At 40.9% G+C, this 17282-nt stretch overlaps 1 protein-coding gene across 7 annotated transcripts in view; it reads left to right on the top strand.

Moving 5' to 3' along the window:
• Positions 1-17282, top strand: part of PDZRN4 (PDZ domain containing ring finger 4) — a 264705-nt gene that overhangs the window by 202567 nt on the left and 44856 nt on the right. For all 7 annotated transcript variants that reach the window (XM_059847080.1, XM_059847077.1, XM_059847075.1 and 4 more), the window contains exon 4: positions 16909-17162. In XM_059847080.1, the coding sequence (XP_059703063.1) occupies positions 16909-17162 (254 nt within the window). The remainder of the gene's footprint in view (positions 1-16908; positions 17163-17282) is intronic.

Here is a 17282-nt window from a genome sequence, read left to right as displayed (position 1 = left end):
CTTATTTTTTTAAACTTAAGATTAATTTTGCATTCACAAGCCTTGTTTTACATGTGCATTCCAGGGGGCTAATCAGAGTATACAACTACATATCTTCTAGGTTTTTTTCTATTTATGCTGAGGACTTCTCCACTTTATTATTTTGACACAGAAGGGAATTTCTGAATGTGTCAAACATCCTGTGAATGGTTGTTTAAAAGCCTCTCTCATGCCATGTGAAAAAGAACAGACTTCAGTCACAAACAGGCATATGCTACATGTCACAAGTTAAAAGCAAACCAGTGTAGCAGTGTCCTGACCCAGCTGTACACAGAGACACCAGTTTTGTGGTTAACTGTGCCTGCATCCACTGTGTTACTGAAGCTGATAGTCAGAAACCTGAGGGCAGATCTGGTTTTGGTGCCAGCCTGCTGCCAAGGAATGTGCCAGAGGAGGTGCTGGATGAGCCAGGCACAGTGCTTGCAGCGGGAGCTGCTCTTTGCAGTCATCATATTTTCCAGGAGCTCTACCTGCAAGCCATTTGCAGCTTTATCTGCCAGCTGAAGTGCAGACCTTAAATGGAGCCCTTCAGCTGTCATATAGATTGGGAATCCAGATATTCTGGCGCAAGGACTGTCCTATTTCCCCTAACACACCTGTGATTCCCCTCTTGGTACCAGTCTTAAACACTGGTGACGTCTGGATACATGGATGAGGGTCAGATATCAGTCATGACTTTTGCCTGGTTTTGCTTTTTGCTGTTGCTGCAGCTGTTATCAAATTTCAACATCTGTCCTTATTACAGTTTGCTTTGTGAATGTGCTCTTTTTTGAGGTTCAGAAGTGCTTTGCAAACATGAACTCAGTCACACTGCATTTCTGAGGTGTGGCGCAACAGGCATGCATCATGTTTGGGGATGATTGTCTGCAAATATGGAAAAAGAATTATGTTCTATATTTTAAAGAAAAATAAACAGTTTATTACTGAAGTCAGAGTAGAAGTCAACTATCTTCAGCATAACAGCAGGCAGGGAGAAAGTTAAAATACAGTGAAGTATTAAAATAGAGTTAAGTAAGGTTAAGTTACTTTGCAACAGGGCTATGCCAGTGATAAAGGCAGAACTTAGACATTTCCAGTTCTGCCCCATCCAATTCACAGCTCTGCTTCCACCTTTTTTTTATACAACTTTTAAATGGAAAAGCATTTATTGTCTGAATGCAAGACCCTGCACAATACATATCTCCACCATAGCTCTTCCAAGATTCAGTATTCAGTACCTTACACTTTTACAATCTCTTTCAAACCCAGTTCATTATGATCTTTTGTGTAAGTCTTTCTAAATTCACAGATAATTGACAAGACAGGCTCTAAGGGGGTTAGAGTGAACTATGTTAGTGAGGCTGCTTCAGGAAGTTCTAGTGCAGAGAAGACTAATATATTATGGAAGAAAAAAAAAAAATGATTGCCCATGCACAGCAACAGCTTTAATAAATGAAATACCTCAATTGATTTCTATTTTATTTTTTCACAAAATACCCAAAGGCAATAATCCACTTTCTGGATTAACAGCCTGTAACATATCACTCTAAAAAATAAAGCCATCTTTGAGCTAACTTACACCAACACACAAGGCATCAAAAGGCAGCAGAGTCTCCGCTGTGTTGTACTTGCATAGCTTGAAACCATGCTGAGTGAAAGATTTTTTTCTGTTTTTGTAAGACATGAGAAGAATAATTTCTGTGCAAGACTATAAATCAGATCTCATCCTGGGAAATAGGTTTACAACGCCCTGAATATTGCTGTCTATTAATAGAGGTGTTCTCCCTGGATTAACAAATGCCATAATAGTAAATCTTTATAATTTTCAGCATTTTGAATTATTCTCTCCCTGTCTTTCACTGATTTTATTTTCATATCTGATTTTTTTTTTTTTTTTGTCTTTTCGAGACCTCCAAACCAAGGTTATGTCATTCAGTAAATTGAAAGCATATTCACACAAATGTGAGGTATTTAGTACTAAAGAGCCATTCCTGTCCTCCTCTTCAACCTGAAGACCTGGCTGGCTCTACTGCATATTGCCTGTGCCTTGTGTCCAGGAAAGCAATCGTTTTATCACAGTCTGACAGGATTTTCTGTCTTTTGGGGAGTTACAATATGTGTCAAGGAGAAAGGTTTAAAACCTCTCAGAAAGATTTGCACAGGTGCATGTTTTGAGTGGGTGGGAAAAGCACCTGAAGAGTGAAGGGGTAGAAGAGAGGATTTGAGGGAAACATGGATAATGTGGAAAGAGAAGGCAATTGTCCATAGGGTAAATAACCCTAACATTTTAATAAAGATGATTTTCAAAGCAGGATCTTTCAGTGATTCAATTTTTAGGGTAACTTCCAGAAGTAGTTATACTGGCAAAACTATGAGGCAAGAGATTCTCAAGCGTTGAGAGAAGCAGTAGTGAGGACAAACAGGAAGATTTGTTAATCTAGTCTAGCGTGGGGGAGTTCATGGAATAAAATTAAATGGTATACCTGTGCTTAGGATTATGGGATTTGCCAGTCTTTAGGTTCTGAATACACAGTGTGAAGGTGTTAAAGTACAATTTGAAGAAAAGGATGATTGCACTTAGGGAAGGCAAAGGGTAAGTGCAGCACAATGAATCACAGACTAAGCAGGGGTGGATGGTTGCAAAGCCAGGCTAACCCGATAGTCTTTTTGATTAGCAAATGCCTTATCTTGATGAAGAGTATGTGGTAGGTCCTCTTTATCTGGACTTAAGATAAACAAAAATATCTGATCTGATATGGTAAAGAAAAATACTAGCTAAATTGGAAGAGAGGCATTTAGATCTAAGTGGGGGTAGGAGGACCTGGAGTTGACTCTGGAGGTTCATCTAGCTACAAGTAGTGCTAAAAAGGAAAGTGAAAGGCTGGGGAGAGGTTACTGCTAGAACTCCAGAAGAGTTTGTCTTTGCAGTGATCTTATTTAATACTTTTATTAGTGACATTTGCGGAAATACCAGCAAACTTCACCTGCCAATTCCTAATGACATGCTTAATGTCTTTTAAATACAGATGGCTTCAGCAGGACTGGGAGGTTTACCTGGGAACCCTGGGTGGAAAAAGGAGGGCAGGAGGGAAGAAGGCTAAATGGTGAGGCAAGAAGGTGGAGAAAAAGGAGACATGCCATAATGAGGATGAGACATGCCATGTTTTATGGAAGTTCAGTAATCAGAGTGCAATAATGAGAATAAAGAGGCTCAGACTAGACCCATTATTTCTCCCATTTGTTGATGGGGAGACATGTCTGCTTAACTGCAAGGCTTTGATGGCAGCTCCAAAAGCACCTTTTGAGCTTGCTTCCAACCTGTTGGGCACAGTGGCTCTTGGCTTGCCCCATGGGCCACATGCATCTCCTGCTGACTGGCCTTGAGGGACCCTGTGCCTCCTCCTACCCAAATAATTCAGGGTGAAATGAGGACAGCGATAACTTTTGGTACCCGTGCACCTTGGCTGCTGCTCATGCATGGGGATGTCAGATGGGATGGCATTGCCCTCTCTGAGATCACAGTATCACAATCTGCTCCAGGTAATCCCTCTCGCTCAGTAGAGCTGTGTGACACACAGGATGTGATGGCTGGCCTGCAGCTTATTTCCACTGACTGAGACGTCAGTAGGGGGAAGCTGGAGATTAGGATTGCATGGCTGGGTACCTGACCTCACAGTTTCTGGGTTTTTCTAAGGCTAGGGTTTGGAGGGGTAGGAGGGGGGAAAAAAATGTACGTTCTGAATATCGGTGAGCACTGGCTACCTTACCTCTGTTTTGGTGAGATTTATGCAAAAACAACTCAAGAGTATGATGATATTTCTGTTGGGTATTAATGAAGGCACTCAAGGCCAGTATGCAAATTTTTTCCCACAAAAATCTCTGAGAATCTCCATTAAGAGCAGATTTATCTCCAATGTATGTAAATATTGAATTTTCACAGAATTTCCACGAATTAGAAACCTGCAGTTCCTTTTCTCAGATGTTTTCTTTGTTGTCTAACAATATCAATAATTAACTGCAAAGTAGCCACAGTGAGAAATCATGAGCATTAACTTGGCAGGTTTATTTTTAAACTGTCTGCCTGAAAAGGAACCTTACCATTCCCATCGCTTTTATGAACAGTATTCAAAGAATTTTCTTTATTGTGGCAGACCTGAAACACAGTGGACAAAACAGTTTATGCTTGGAACAAAGAAAAGCAATAGAAGGGTTGGAGACCTGCAGTCGGGTGGTTCCCTCTCAGATGTGGAGGCTGGCCAAATTTCCCTGGTGGCCTGGCCTTTCTGCCATGGTTCCACATCAGCAACCGAGCCCAACAAGTGTCAGGATGAATTCAAATAGCAGAATTGATTGCTGGGAATGGTTTATGCCTGTCTGCCTCTCCTTGGGTGGGGAAGGTTTGTTTAAATTTTGCCCTGCCATTTTGGCTTCAGACATTTCTCAATTTATTGGAAGTCTCTGCTTTGCAGATGCGGTTCTTTTCACCAATAACTTTATGTTGTGACATTTTACTTTACTGGCTTGTAAAGCCAGCTTACTATGAAAGTTTAAAGAAACATGGCTTTCTTAAAGAATGTATCTATCAGCAGTAACAAAAAAGCTGCTCTGGAGTCCTACATGATGTGGGTTTTGAAACAGGAGCCCACTTGACTTTAAATTTGAGGGGGAAAATACACTTTTCATCAACTGAGCCATTCTAAAACATAACCTTTTCAACAAATAAGCCAAGAAGCCTTTAAATCCAAGTACATCTGAGCTGTTAGAATACACAGGACTTGGTTGAAATTTGCACTTCACTACAATTTATCGATCCAGTTGCAGGCTTATGCTGCTCCCTGCCTGCCTCCTATTTAAAGAACAAACAAAAATTTTACAAGCTTTGATGTTGCATCATTTTTTTGTTTCTGTGAGAATACACTAGAATAGAAAAAAAATTTTACAGTTGGAAGGGACCTATTATGATCATCTAGTCCAACTGCCTGACCACTTCAGGGCTGACCAAAAATTTAAGCATGTTGTTAAGGGCATTCCTCAAATGTTTCTTAAATGCAGACAGGTGTGGGGCATGCCACACCTCTTTGGGAAGCCTGTTCCTGTGTCTGACCACCATCTCAGGAAAGAAGCCTCCCGTGGTGCAGCTTTGCACTATTGCAGTGTGTCCTGTGACTGCATACCAGGGAGATGAACACTGCCCTCTCCACTTCCCCTTCTCAGGAACCTGTAGAGAGCAATGAGGCTGGTGCTCATCCTCCTTTTCTGCTTCTCATAGGGCATTTCTTCCAGCACTTTCACCACCTTTGTTGCCATCCTGCAACACAGGCAAGTACCTTCACATCCTTTTCAAATGCTGGGTCCCAGAACTGCACACAGGTACCCCAGGTGAGGCTGCACCAGCTCTGAACACAGCAGAATAATCACATCCCTTGACAGGCTGGTGATGCTGTGTTTGGGCACCCCAGGCTGGGGTTTGCCCTCTTGGCACAATGCTGACTCACACTGAGCCTGCTGTCAGCCAGCATGCCCAGATCCCCTTCAGCTGGGCTGCTCATCAGCCACTCCTCTCCTCGTCTCTACTTGTGCACTGCATAGATATTGTGTATTTTACCACGGTTTCTTGCCTCCTGCTGAAGAAAGTTGCCAAAGTTAGTGTAAACAAACAATTCAATGCAGGGGTTATGGTAAGATGACAAATATGACATCTTAAAATCTGTGAGGTTTAGTTAAGAAGATGTTCAGCTGAGAAGCATTTCAATGTTGTTTTGATTTTGGTGAAATGTCTTCGTTTGGTCAGGAATCTTGTTTTTACAAACACTGTGCTATTTTTATAACTTACTAAAAGCATTCCTAGATTGTCTACTCTTAATAATTCTATTATAAGCATATACAGAATTTACATCTCCCTTTATAAAATAATCCTCTGTATATAATCTGTATATTGTCATCAGGAATTCATGTGCACCTAACACGTCTTTTCTGATATATAATGTAAAAAATAAGGGGCCTTATTTCTTCTTTCAGAAGAAAGCATTGGTATTTATCTTTTTATGTTATGAAATGTCATATAAATTGCAAAAAGAAAACCTCATTTTTAAAAGGACTTTCTTCCTGAGACAAAACAAAGATGACATTGCTCTTGTCTTGATATCCCCCAGTGTGCCATGATTAAAGTATTTTCATTGTCTAGGCCATAAACTTTATTTTAAAGCATGTCTATTTTAATTCATGTCCCCTTATAATTCATTGTCTAAATTCTCAGCACAGATGTATAATCATCATTTTTACTACAGCAATATCTAGAAGGCCCTACTTACTCTGGAGCTCTGTGGTGCTTGATGCTATACAACCAAAAAGACAGTCCCCACCCAGGCATTTCTTTTCCAAATACTTAAGTATAGTAGGTTGCAATACCCTTTTCAGTGTTTTAATTAAGTTGCTTGTGCTGCTTTTAAGATAATCAAAAACCTGTCAGATAATTTCATTTCATATTAAAATTCTGTTTCTCTGAGCAGAAAGAATTAATCTGTTCCTGATAATTAAAGGTCTTTTCTGCTCTGTGTGCTAAACATCACCATCTGATGAAGGTGCATGGCAGTTGAAATCCACAAGAATTGCACATGTATCCAAAGGCCATTATTTTTCCTGAAGGGTTAACACAAGAGATTCTTCAAAATCTGTTTGTATTTCAGTGACATTTGTGATACTGCAAGGCAGTGGTGCAATGTATTTGGTGACCAGTCAGCAGCACAGCCTTGGCTACCAGCTGTGCATAAGCTCACTGATGTTTTTTCAGCCATTTGAGCCTTAACAGCCTTGATGTGCCTTGGAGAGCTGGAACAGCAGCTCTGATAGCCTTGCAATACACCTGGAATTGCCTAGGAAAAGAAAATTGATGAGCATTGCATGAACTTCCTCAGAAAATGCTCTTGCTGATTTTTTGAGAGTCCATTGGAGAAATGAGTCAGCTCCTTCATTCTCTCCCAAAGCCTGTAGGAAGGGACTTCCTGTAGACTTCATTCAGGGAGAGATTCCCTTTGCAGGTGTTAAATACTGGAGCCATACAGGAGCAGTTGCTGCTGCTTCTAACACTGCAGAGACCAAATCCCAGAAGAGAAAGGGAGTCAAAGGAGCAAAAGATATGGGAGGGAAGCCAAAGAGGCAGCTGGAATAAAACACAGGAAGGAAGTGGTGAAGGAAGGCAGAGATAAAGAGAGAGGAAGGAGCAAGACTCCAGAAGGAAGAATAGAGTTGGAAACACAGGGACAGAAATAGCAGCTCTAATTGATTTTTAGCAGGAAAGGAGCTGCAGCTCTTAGTACAGAAGATGTGTACACAGTCATGGTTCTGTCTAAATAAGATAGAATTAAACTGGTACTGATATTCACATCCTTTACAGTTTTTTCTGCTAAAAAGGAATGCGGCAAATCAACTTTAGGAAGAAGCAACTTAAAATATTTCTGTGTCAGCACAGCAAGCCCTCATCACTCAGTTGAAAACTGAAGTAATCCTACATGAATAAATAGTCTTTAGAAGAGGATCAAAGAAGGAGAGAGAGAAACAAAAGGGAAGAAACAGTCACAATTATGTTTCATCAGAGTCCTTTTCTATGCCTCTGCACGTAGTTTCTTTTGTGTTCATTGTGTGTAGCTACAAGTTTACAGCTGCTTTCTCCATGTTCAATAAAAATTGCTGCTAAGCCTTCCTAAAAGCTATGGGGAATTTTCTGGTACAAAAGCATCTGATGAACTTTTGAATAGCAGGTAAGGCCCCTTTACTTGCATTGTTTTATCAAGTGAGTGGTTCCTCTGAATTCATTTTCTTCTTCTTTGAAAAAGAGCTCTGGGAAGTTGTCACGTTCCAGAGGCAGGATGAAGTTAATGTATCTGTTGTTTTGTCAGCCCATATGACTGAGAAAGTCTAAATACATGTGAGATTGTCAAAAGTATTTTTTAAATATTTAGTCCTGTGAAACACTGGAATGAATTTTTGAAAGTACTATTATGCCAAAAAGATTTGCCAATGTGCTTGTTCTGGAGTAAAGCCATGAAAATCAATGGAGAACAACAGTGTCCAATTAGTTTCAAGGCAGCATGAAAGAAGAATGGGAAAATAATGAAAGAGACTCTCCAAGTTTTGCTTCCAAAGAGGAGGAACCTTTTCTCTTTCTTCAAGATAAAATTGAAACAAGTGCTCAGTAAGAAATTAATATTAAAGCAGAGCTAGTCTGTTGTACCTTCATTAAAAAAGCAAGTGCAGGTGCATTTAGGGGTCACTCTAACCTTAGCACTTCATGTGTGTGGCACCCCAGCAGGGCACTGGGTCGTGCTAGATGTGTGGCAGAACCCAGGAACTGACCAGGGTATCAGCCAGGGTCGAGACCAGGCTCAGAGCTGTGATGTTGGGTTCGATGTCTCTGCAGTTTTGCAGTGTGCAGAGCTGGCACTTGGAGCCCCCTCCTGGCCAGGCCAAACTCAGCTCACCAGGTCGGCTGGAGGTGATGGGCTGCTCCTCCCTGCAGCTTCACAAGAGCTAGACCAGCCTACTGGTGCTTGCTGGTGAATGTGCTGGCAGGAAGGAGCTCCCTTGCTGGGGTGAGGAGCACTGTCTCACATGGGGTGCAGGCTCCTGGTGCCAGCAGTGCTGTCAGAAGCACGGTGGTGAGACCCAGCCAGCTGCCTGCACTTCCACAGCCATCTGTCCTGCTCCTGCACAGCTGGAGCACCCAGGAGTTAGTCCTCCATGCTGGGAGAGATATAGGTCTTGCTGTGCTACCTTAAATTGAATTTAAAAATAAAAAAAAATAAAGTCTGCCTTGGGCTTAACTGCATGCCTTAAATGGGGAGTTTTAATAATGGGCCAACAGCAGCAGTTTGAAGTATCTTACTGAGGAAAAGGTCACTGTGCCCATAAGTTATCCCAGCATTTGATCAGCAGACTCTTTTCCAAAGACTTTAAGTCTCATTATTCACTGCTTATAAAGTCACTTGAGATATAATAAGTCTTTTCATAGTAATGAAAGAACTCCCACAATTAGCCAGAAGGCAGCCATCTATCTTTTTAAACTACTCGGTTCAGGGGAGACCAGGAGTTTCAGTCGTCTGTGTGTGGATGAATTGTTATGACAGTGATAAGTGTAACACTCATGTGGCGATGCCAGCCGTGACTGAGGTCTTTTTCTGCTAGCGAAAAGTAGAATATGACTCCCGAAAAGGAAAAAAGTGACTACACGTTATTTAGAGTCTTGAAATCTGCCATTCAGCCTCTTCCATTATTCTTTGGGAACTGCAGATGATTAAAGAATGTCATTAATTTGGTCTCCTAAAACTTTAATGGCAATTACCTTTTGAAAAGCCTCTTCTCTGAGAAAAGTACATACCCTGCAAGAGAAATGGGAGCGTGAGCTTGCAGTGGAGCAGAGACACTATGAAGTTCACAGAAGACTATAGCATTCCGTGCAAAGGCTTAGAGATAAAAAGTGTTGGTTCTGAGCGCACACACTGGCCTTTGATTGTATTTTTCCCCATCATCAAAGTATTACTGTATGTGGTAGATCTCTTGAGAGATTTATTCAACGCCCTATCCCCAAACAGAAAAAGTTTGCAATGATTAAAGTAATAAATGATGCTGTAATTATATCAAGAAGTAACACACGTATTTTATGCATGCCACAGCTAGTTTAGTCTTTATTGCCCTCAGGCAGAATCTTAATATCATCAAAAAAACTGTTTGTCAATATTAAAAGCAATTTGCATAGTAAATATACCCCAGCCTTGCAACATTACCATCTGGGTTAGCTGAGCATTCATGTTGGTACCAGGAGGTGCTGGTGAAGGCAGACCTCATGAGTGTTCAGCTTTCCAGCTGTCACCCTGGGAGGATGACAAGTTCCCAGCCTGTGGGGAGGGGACAGGTTCAGTGAGAGGGCAGTGGGAGGTCTTTGTAGAGAAGAGTTCAGGAAAGGAAAGATGGAAGGTTTGGGAATCAGCAGGTGTGAGAGTCCTAGGGAGTAAAGAAGGACTTCCTGCACTGAAAGAAAAAGGCAGAGTGAGAAGAGCCAACAGCCTGAGAGAGAGAACAGAGGCGGCAAAGCAAGGGAAGGAGGAATGAGACTGGGAATACAAGCTGGAAGAGCATGCAGGAAAGGTGGTGATTGCAACAAGTCACAGGTCTGCTGGGTAGATTAAGGGACTTGGAAAAAGACAACAGCAGTTGATCAAAAATACTTGTCTACCAGCAGTTGTCTCCAGGCAGCTCACTTTGAAACGAATGCAGTAATTCTTGAATTTAATTTGGTGATTTCGTTTCACTCACAAGGCAAATGCAGATAACACAAACCAAGAGAATTGCAGATAATTGTATGTCTGCTCTTTCAAAACTTAAGTGAATTTTTTCTGAGCTCTTGCTGTGCTTTTTGAGCTGAACTTTCTGAGCTATTCTGGTGTTGTTGGACACCAGCATTAAAGGACTTGAAAGGGTCTTTGTTATATGTGCATTGTTCTAAAACACAGATGATTTGGAGGAAATACTCTCCAGTTACACCGACTGCCAAACCTCATGTTATGAAGTGTGCAGAAATTAAGTTTGCATTTTGGCTACAAATTAAAGCTGGTGAGTAATGATTTAAAACTTGTTGGAGCAGTGATAGTTATCCTGGAGATGCGAATTGTAGCATCCAAGTGGTTTTTAAGAGAAGTCACAAGGTAAGGGCCCAGAAACACAAAAAGTCCTTAGGGATGGAAATGTCCCTGTGTTAAGGAGATTGAAATACTCAAGGCGTTTGTAGTGGATGATCATTGTACATCACCCAGCCAGCTGGAAGCCCAATCCATTTCTTATACTCAGTACCATAAATGCAATTAGGCAGTCCCAAATTATACATTTGGGATTTAAAACCCCAAACCTCCTCCCAAAGTTGGGGGGATCTTCAGTGATTGCTTTGCTTACAACAGACTTCAATAATTTTCAAAACATGGAGCATGAATCTGCACATTATTTTGGGAGATGCTTCTAGCAGTGGTTTTGTTTTATTTAGAGGTGACTGGGTAGAGAAGGCAAAATCACAAAGAAAAAAGATACTGAGTTTCTATTTGTTGGAGAACCAAAGTTTCTCAAGCACAAGGTATTAGTTACCTTGCTCACTAGTTTGCTGAATTAACTGCAAATCTGATGAGAACTATTTGCCCATTCTCTGTACATCTGCCTCAGACATTTTTTTCATTCCAGTTTAAAAATCTTCTGAATTCCCTAGGACATCTTGTTAGGCAATTTCCAGGCAGCATCCAGCTTTTTGCTGGGGTCTTTCCAAAATATGTCATGTCCTTCATAGAGAGAAATTCTAGCTGTCAGACCTGCCCACGGATGCACTGATGTCGGTGATCAGCTCTGACAAAATGAAGCATCATCCTGAGGTCAGTTGAAGGGAGGGTGCTTTTCTTCTGGCAATTGCTGTTTAAATGATCAAAATTGCCAAGAAGTCGCTGGGTTGTCTCACTCTGAGAAGAAATTTTGCAGAGTGGAAATAGTTATATTTTTATGTTTTCCCAGTTTTTGTAACCGTTATTTTGTCTTGCTCAGATAAAGATTTACCCATAGGCTTTTCAGCCACAGTAGATTTCAGCTAATTACTGGGAAATAGAAGTGGTGTGCTAGTTACACACAGAGATGCACAGAAGGCTGCAGGACTGGGCGTTGCCTGGGCCTATCCAGTATTGTTGAACCAGCTATACTATACAAACCAGCTATCAAACAGCACAAACTTCAACTCTACAGGTAATAGAGATGTAATTCTTGTTATAAGCCTGTGGTTCAGCTTGAGGGAAGCAGCCAGAGCCTGCGTGTTCAGCAGCTTGTGTAGCTTTTAGGAAGGATGACAAGATTTCACAGTCAGGGCAGCAAAGGATCAAATTGGAACAAGAGTCGCTTAACTCATCTGGCCAAGGAAGAGAAAATGTCATTAACCAGCATAATAAAAGTTGTCCCTTTACTGAACTTGCATGAACCCTGACTGAGATAGTGGTATTGGATAATGGCTGAATTTGCTGTCTTTCAGATTAACTTGCTGAAGAAATGCGGTTTAGTACAAAACTGTAACCTAAAATGTCAGTGTGTCAAATGCCCTTTCTGTAGATGAACTATCACACGTGTGTTAGCAGAAGACTCACAGTGTCCCCTCCAGCAAGGATGTCACTGGGAGCAACTGACAGGTTGGCTCTGTGTCACATGTGCAGTGCCAGCCTGTCCTGCCCAGGGAGCCTCACAGCTGCTGGCCCTCAGCAGTAGAAGTTTTGTTCTAGAGTTTCTGTATGCCAAAAGCTGTAAATCTGGGAGGAAGCTGAGATGGTTTGGGTTTTATTCCCCTGTTGCCTGCAGTTAGGAAGGGCTCAAAATTTCTGTCCTAAAGGGGGACTAGTCAAACTTAAGGACAGTGTTTGATCTTTGTGCCAGTCTGCTGTCCAAGGAGGCCCAGGGAATGGTAGCCTGGGTGTATTTGGGGTGAGAGATTGAAGGCGAGGAGACTGTTGTGATGAGAGCAGATTTAGCACCTGTCAGGTCAGGGGCATCTTCTGCATGGGTGTTGAAATCTCCTAGGACAGTGAGCCTTGTGTGAACTCCATCATCATGTCAGACAGCATCTCTGTCATTTAGCTTGGAAAGCTGTGTGTCTAGACATCTCTGCTCTTGCAGAACACTTCAGTTATTCTTCCCATTGCCTTTACTGAATAAATGAAGGGTCTCAAAGGATTTTACTGCAGCAGAGCTGATCTTAAATTTAAACTTGCATATGCCAGATATTTGCTGAGGGTAGGAGACTATCTCATGAGCTGCTAATGATTTTGTGATGATTGTATTCACATGACTATACATACTTTTTCCTTTTTTTCCCTTTTTTTCTGCTATTTTCATTTTTCTCTTAATATGGAAAAAGTAAAGACTACAGGAAAATTCAACATTTGTGGCACTTACGTTTCAAAAATTCTGCCCAGCATAAATGATCAAGAGCAGAAAAGTGTTAGAAGACAGACAAGGCAGTTTAAATTTTCAGTCAGAGGCACTTAAATCCTGAAGCTGTCTTCATTGAAGGGCTGATTTTTCTTCTCTTTTTCTTTAACACTCATAACATGAAGATAACTTAACAATCATTTATCTACATACTTTACAGTCACTGTTTTGTTATTTAGTCCCGTCCTTACTTCTCTGCTGCCCACCTCTCTGTGTGGGAACACGCCTGTGTGCTCTGGTGCTGGCATTAGAAGTGGCAGGTGGCCAATGTCAGTTGATGTTTGCATGAAAGACAAAGCCCATTTCCTTGTTTATTTTCTGATGCTGATGAAGTTTTGCATGTGGCTGGGTTTAGAGCAAGAATCCAAAGGGGATGGCAAGGATCCAGGCAGTGGCCACTAGTCACTGAAGGGGGAGATGTTGACAAGTGGTCCAGGCTTAGAAGTGTGTCCAATAGCCGGGGACAGGGGGAGAGTGCTTTCATTAAACAAAAGCTTAATCAAAGAGGGCAGGAGGATGGTTTACATGAGAAAAGATAAATTCTTTACTTAACATTCACAACTAGCTTGTGGATTAATTAGCCCATCTGCTACAACAAATGTATTCCCTTGTCTTTGTGTTGACTGTTAAAAGTGACTGATTTCTCTATCCACTTAAAATAGTACCCTGGATTCCACTGAAAGTAACCTTTCAGAGGCGAGGAATTTATTTAATCATCCACTAAGAACCTGTAAATGGCTTGCTGTAAATAAGTGCTCAGCCGTCTTTGGCTCCCGGGGTGAGAGTTAGGTTGGGGGATAATGCAGGAGGAAGAAGATCCTTCCTGCAGAAGAACCGACAGGAAAAGTGCTTCCAACCCCATCTGTAGTACTGCCTTTAGGTTTTTTAAAAATTCTCCTCAGCCCCAGGTGGGCAGAACAGCTGCCAGCACAGAGTAATTTAACTATAGATTTTCTTCTGAGAAAGGAGGCATTTGTAAATTATGTGACCTCTATGTAGATTGACAAAGTGTGTTGATGAACTTCAAGTGACAATTTAAACAAGTAAATTGGGTCCACTGTGCTTGTATTTCATAAGAAACCAAATAAAGGAGAGAATGTGTTTAAAGTCATCAAATTAAGTAGGCATTTAAATGAAAATAGAGGTCAGACATAGGTTCCCAGGATAAATGAAAATGTGTATCTTTTGTGATTTTTCACATTCATGTGATTTTAAAATATTATTATTCTTTAGAAATAAAATTTGCATGTAAATGGCATTATTGTGAATTTATGTCTATTTCCTCAGAATAAGTGATAAGTGTTGACTGATGTGAATAGACAGAGCTTCTGGTTTTCAAAAAAAAAAAAGGGTTTTGTATGCCATCCAAATGTCTTTTAGATTGTTGATGTGGATCTGTGATGAAATGGTTATCTTGTGACAAAATCCACGTGGTTCGGCTGGGATACAGAAGGATTGTGTGTTTTGTATTTGAATAGAGAAAACGAATTAATACATTGCTATGTGGTATTTATTCCCAAACATTTACTTTTAGGAGAAGCACCATATAGTTATCTGAAAAAGTATCAAACGGGACTGGGGAGCCAGAAAAGTAATTTTTCTATTCTTAGGGCCTTAGGAGTGAGAGTCCCTCAGACAGCCTATAGGCCAGTCTTGTTACAAAAATCACAGAAACTGAAAAACTGTGTCCTTGATAGGATCTAAATTAGAAACAAGAATAAGGCAGAGGCTGGAATTGAAGAGTGGCTGGAAGACCCAGGCTTGAAGCTTTATCTCGAATTGCCTCCATTAGATGGCGCTGAGTCTGAACACCCTGGCAGTGTCACTTGCCTTAGCAGGGAGGGTTTGCAGAAGTTCTCTCCTGGCGGAAATTTCTTTGGTTTTCTTATAACTTAATTTTTTCTTTGACTGCTCTGGCTCTTCCTCTTAGATACAACTGATATTTTCCCATGTAAATTAGATTATAATTAGGTATGATTTTATGGATGATAGTCTAAATGATAAAATTATAACATTAAATCTTAATTTTTTTGCTTCAGTTATCAGACAGACCAGAGATATGCATTGAGCTTAGATGACCAACCTAGCTGCCTTTTGAATTACCTGGTCACAGTCTAGGCTGCAGTGGTGTGGTACTTTTAGGTGTCTCAGGCATTCAGCATAAAGAGTTTTGAGCTTTTATATGTACAGAAATGTGTTCAAAATTTGCAGGCTTCTCATCACTGCATACAGCATCAGGTCTAGCTAGAAGGATCAGCTGACCTTTACATTGGTCAGCTGCATCACAGTACAGTTATTTTGCATGTCCCTGTGAATGATACAGGTGTGAAAGTGCTGATTCTTTGGAAATTAAGTCAGAGGAAAGATGATGCCACCTTGTACTTGTGCACATGCTCTGGAAATGTATTGAATTGATATATACTTGAAATTAATGGTCACCAGTATCCTAGTCGTGCACATAAATATGATGAGACTATGGTTGCACAAGTTGCTTCAAAGTGTTACTGAAGGCTGCTGAGTTACTGAGGGTCTTTGAGTTTGCTGACATTGTTCCTGTTTGCCTTTGTCCTTTTTGACAAGAAATTTCCAAGAATTTCTTGAATGAAGGAGTGATGTGGCAAAGAAATTTTCATTTCTACCACTATTTGCAAACATTGGGGAAAAGTAATTTATGGGGGCTGTCCCATTTCTGGAAAGGATTTAGACTTAGTTCATTAAGTTTTATGAAGTTTTATGACTCATTGTCTATACAAAGAAGATAATTTGAGCATGACCTTGCAGCAGACTCCTATTTCTGATTTGCTGGCAGTGTAGAAGTTTTCCTGGGAATATAAATTTTAACCCGGTTTTGGTACCTCCAGGTAGTCACATTTCTTACTAGAAAACCCTACCTTTCTACCCCAGCACAGGATCATCTCATTTCCACAGTAGCTCACAACAGTTAGGTCCCGTGTAGCAGTCAACAGCGGTCCCACTGCTCTGGAACCAGCAGTATTTTCTGTGTAAGGATGTTGCACAGCCCTGTGTTCAAGGGCTTAGCTACTGGATGGCATTGACCAACTAGCCTTCACATTTTGTAGTGGGCTGATGTTTGCAAATCTTGCTTCAAGCACCTGAATATCTATAAATTTAGCATAATCAAACCTTGCAGTTACATTTTTTTAGTACCCTAAGGCCTCATCTAGACCAGGAGGAATTTGCTTCTTTGCCTGTAGCAGAGAGAAACCTTGGCACAGTCTTTTAGTTTTGCCAAGCTATGCTGCATTTGCAATGTATTTTTCTCTGGTTGATTATTTGTCTGTTCATAGCAAATTATTTATTGAGTTAGTCCTCTTTCCCTGAAAGATCAGCAGCTGACTGTGCTAGTCCAATCTTCCTATCTGTGGTCTTAATGGCTGTGTAATGGCCATAGCAGATAAGTGACAAAACATTGAAAATTGGCCTTGTTTCTTTTTAGACATCAGAGACATGTTTATTGACATCTGCTTTAATAACAATGCTATGGCAGAAATCCTTTAAAACAATTGCATGCAACAAAAAAATGCTGAAATTCAAAATTAATGGCACCCCTCCTATTTTAGCTGCATATTACAAAGTTAATAAAATAGGATAAGAGAAAAAATTTAAATTACTTTCTAAATACTGTATTTTCTTTGCTGTATTTGGATTCCATTGGCTGGGACAGTTATGGAAGAGTTCAAACCATTTCTAATTTCTGGCAAAGATTAAAGAACTTATTTCTCCTCCCAGCTGTACATTCCCTCTTGCATGGATACCAAAATATGCTCATCAATGTCATCAGTACCGCACAAATAATTCATCCCCTATATTTTACACCCATGTTTTTGTGCTGCCTTTTCTCTCACCTTTGCTGTACTCTCCTGTTTTCTCTAGGTCAATGGGAAGGACCTCTCCAAGGCCACTCACGAGGAGGCAGTGGAAGCTTTCCGCAATGCCAAGGAGCCCATTGTAGTTCAGGTTTTACGGCGAGCCCCAGCTACCAAAGCTCACAGTAGCTCTCAGGATGTTCAGCTTATGGATGCCAGCACTCAGACTGACATCACTTTTGAGCATATCATGGCTCTGGCCAAGCTAAGGCCTTCCACACCACCAGTCCCAGATATCTGCCCTTTTCTACTTTCAGATAGGTATGGTTTATCTTTTTCTGCTGTTTACCTGTGGGATTGAGGCATTGCAGTGATAGTCTTCCAGCCGTCTCCTGAAAAAGTCTTAGGAACAATTATTATTTAAATAAATAATAAATGCTG

The sequence above is a fragment of the Haemorhous mexicanus genome, chromosome 5 (genome assembly GCF_027477595.1).
Source record: "Haemorhous mexicanus isolate bHaeMex1 chromosome 5, bHaeMex1.pri, whole genome shotgun sequence".
NCBI lineage: Eukaryota > Metazoa > Chordata > Aves > Passeriformes > Fringillidae > Haemorhous > Haemorhous mexicanus.
This window is presented reverse-complemented; position numbering and strand designations above follow the sequence as displayed.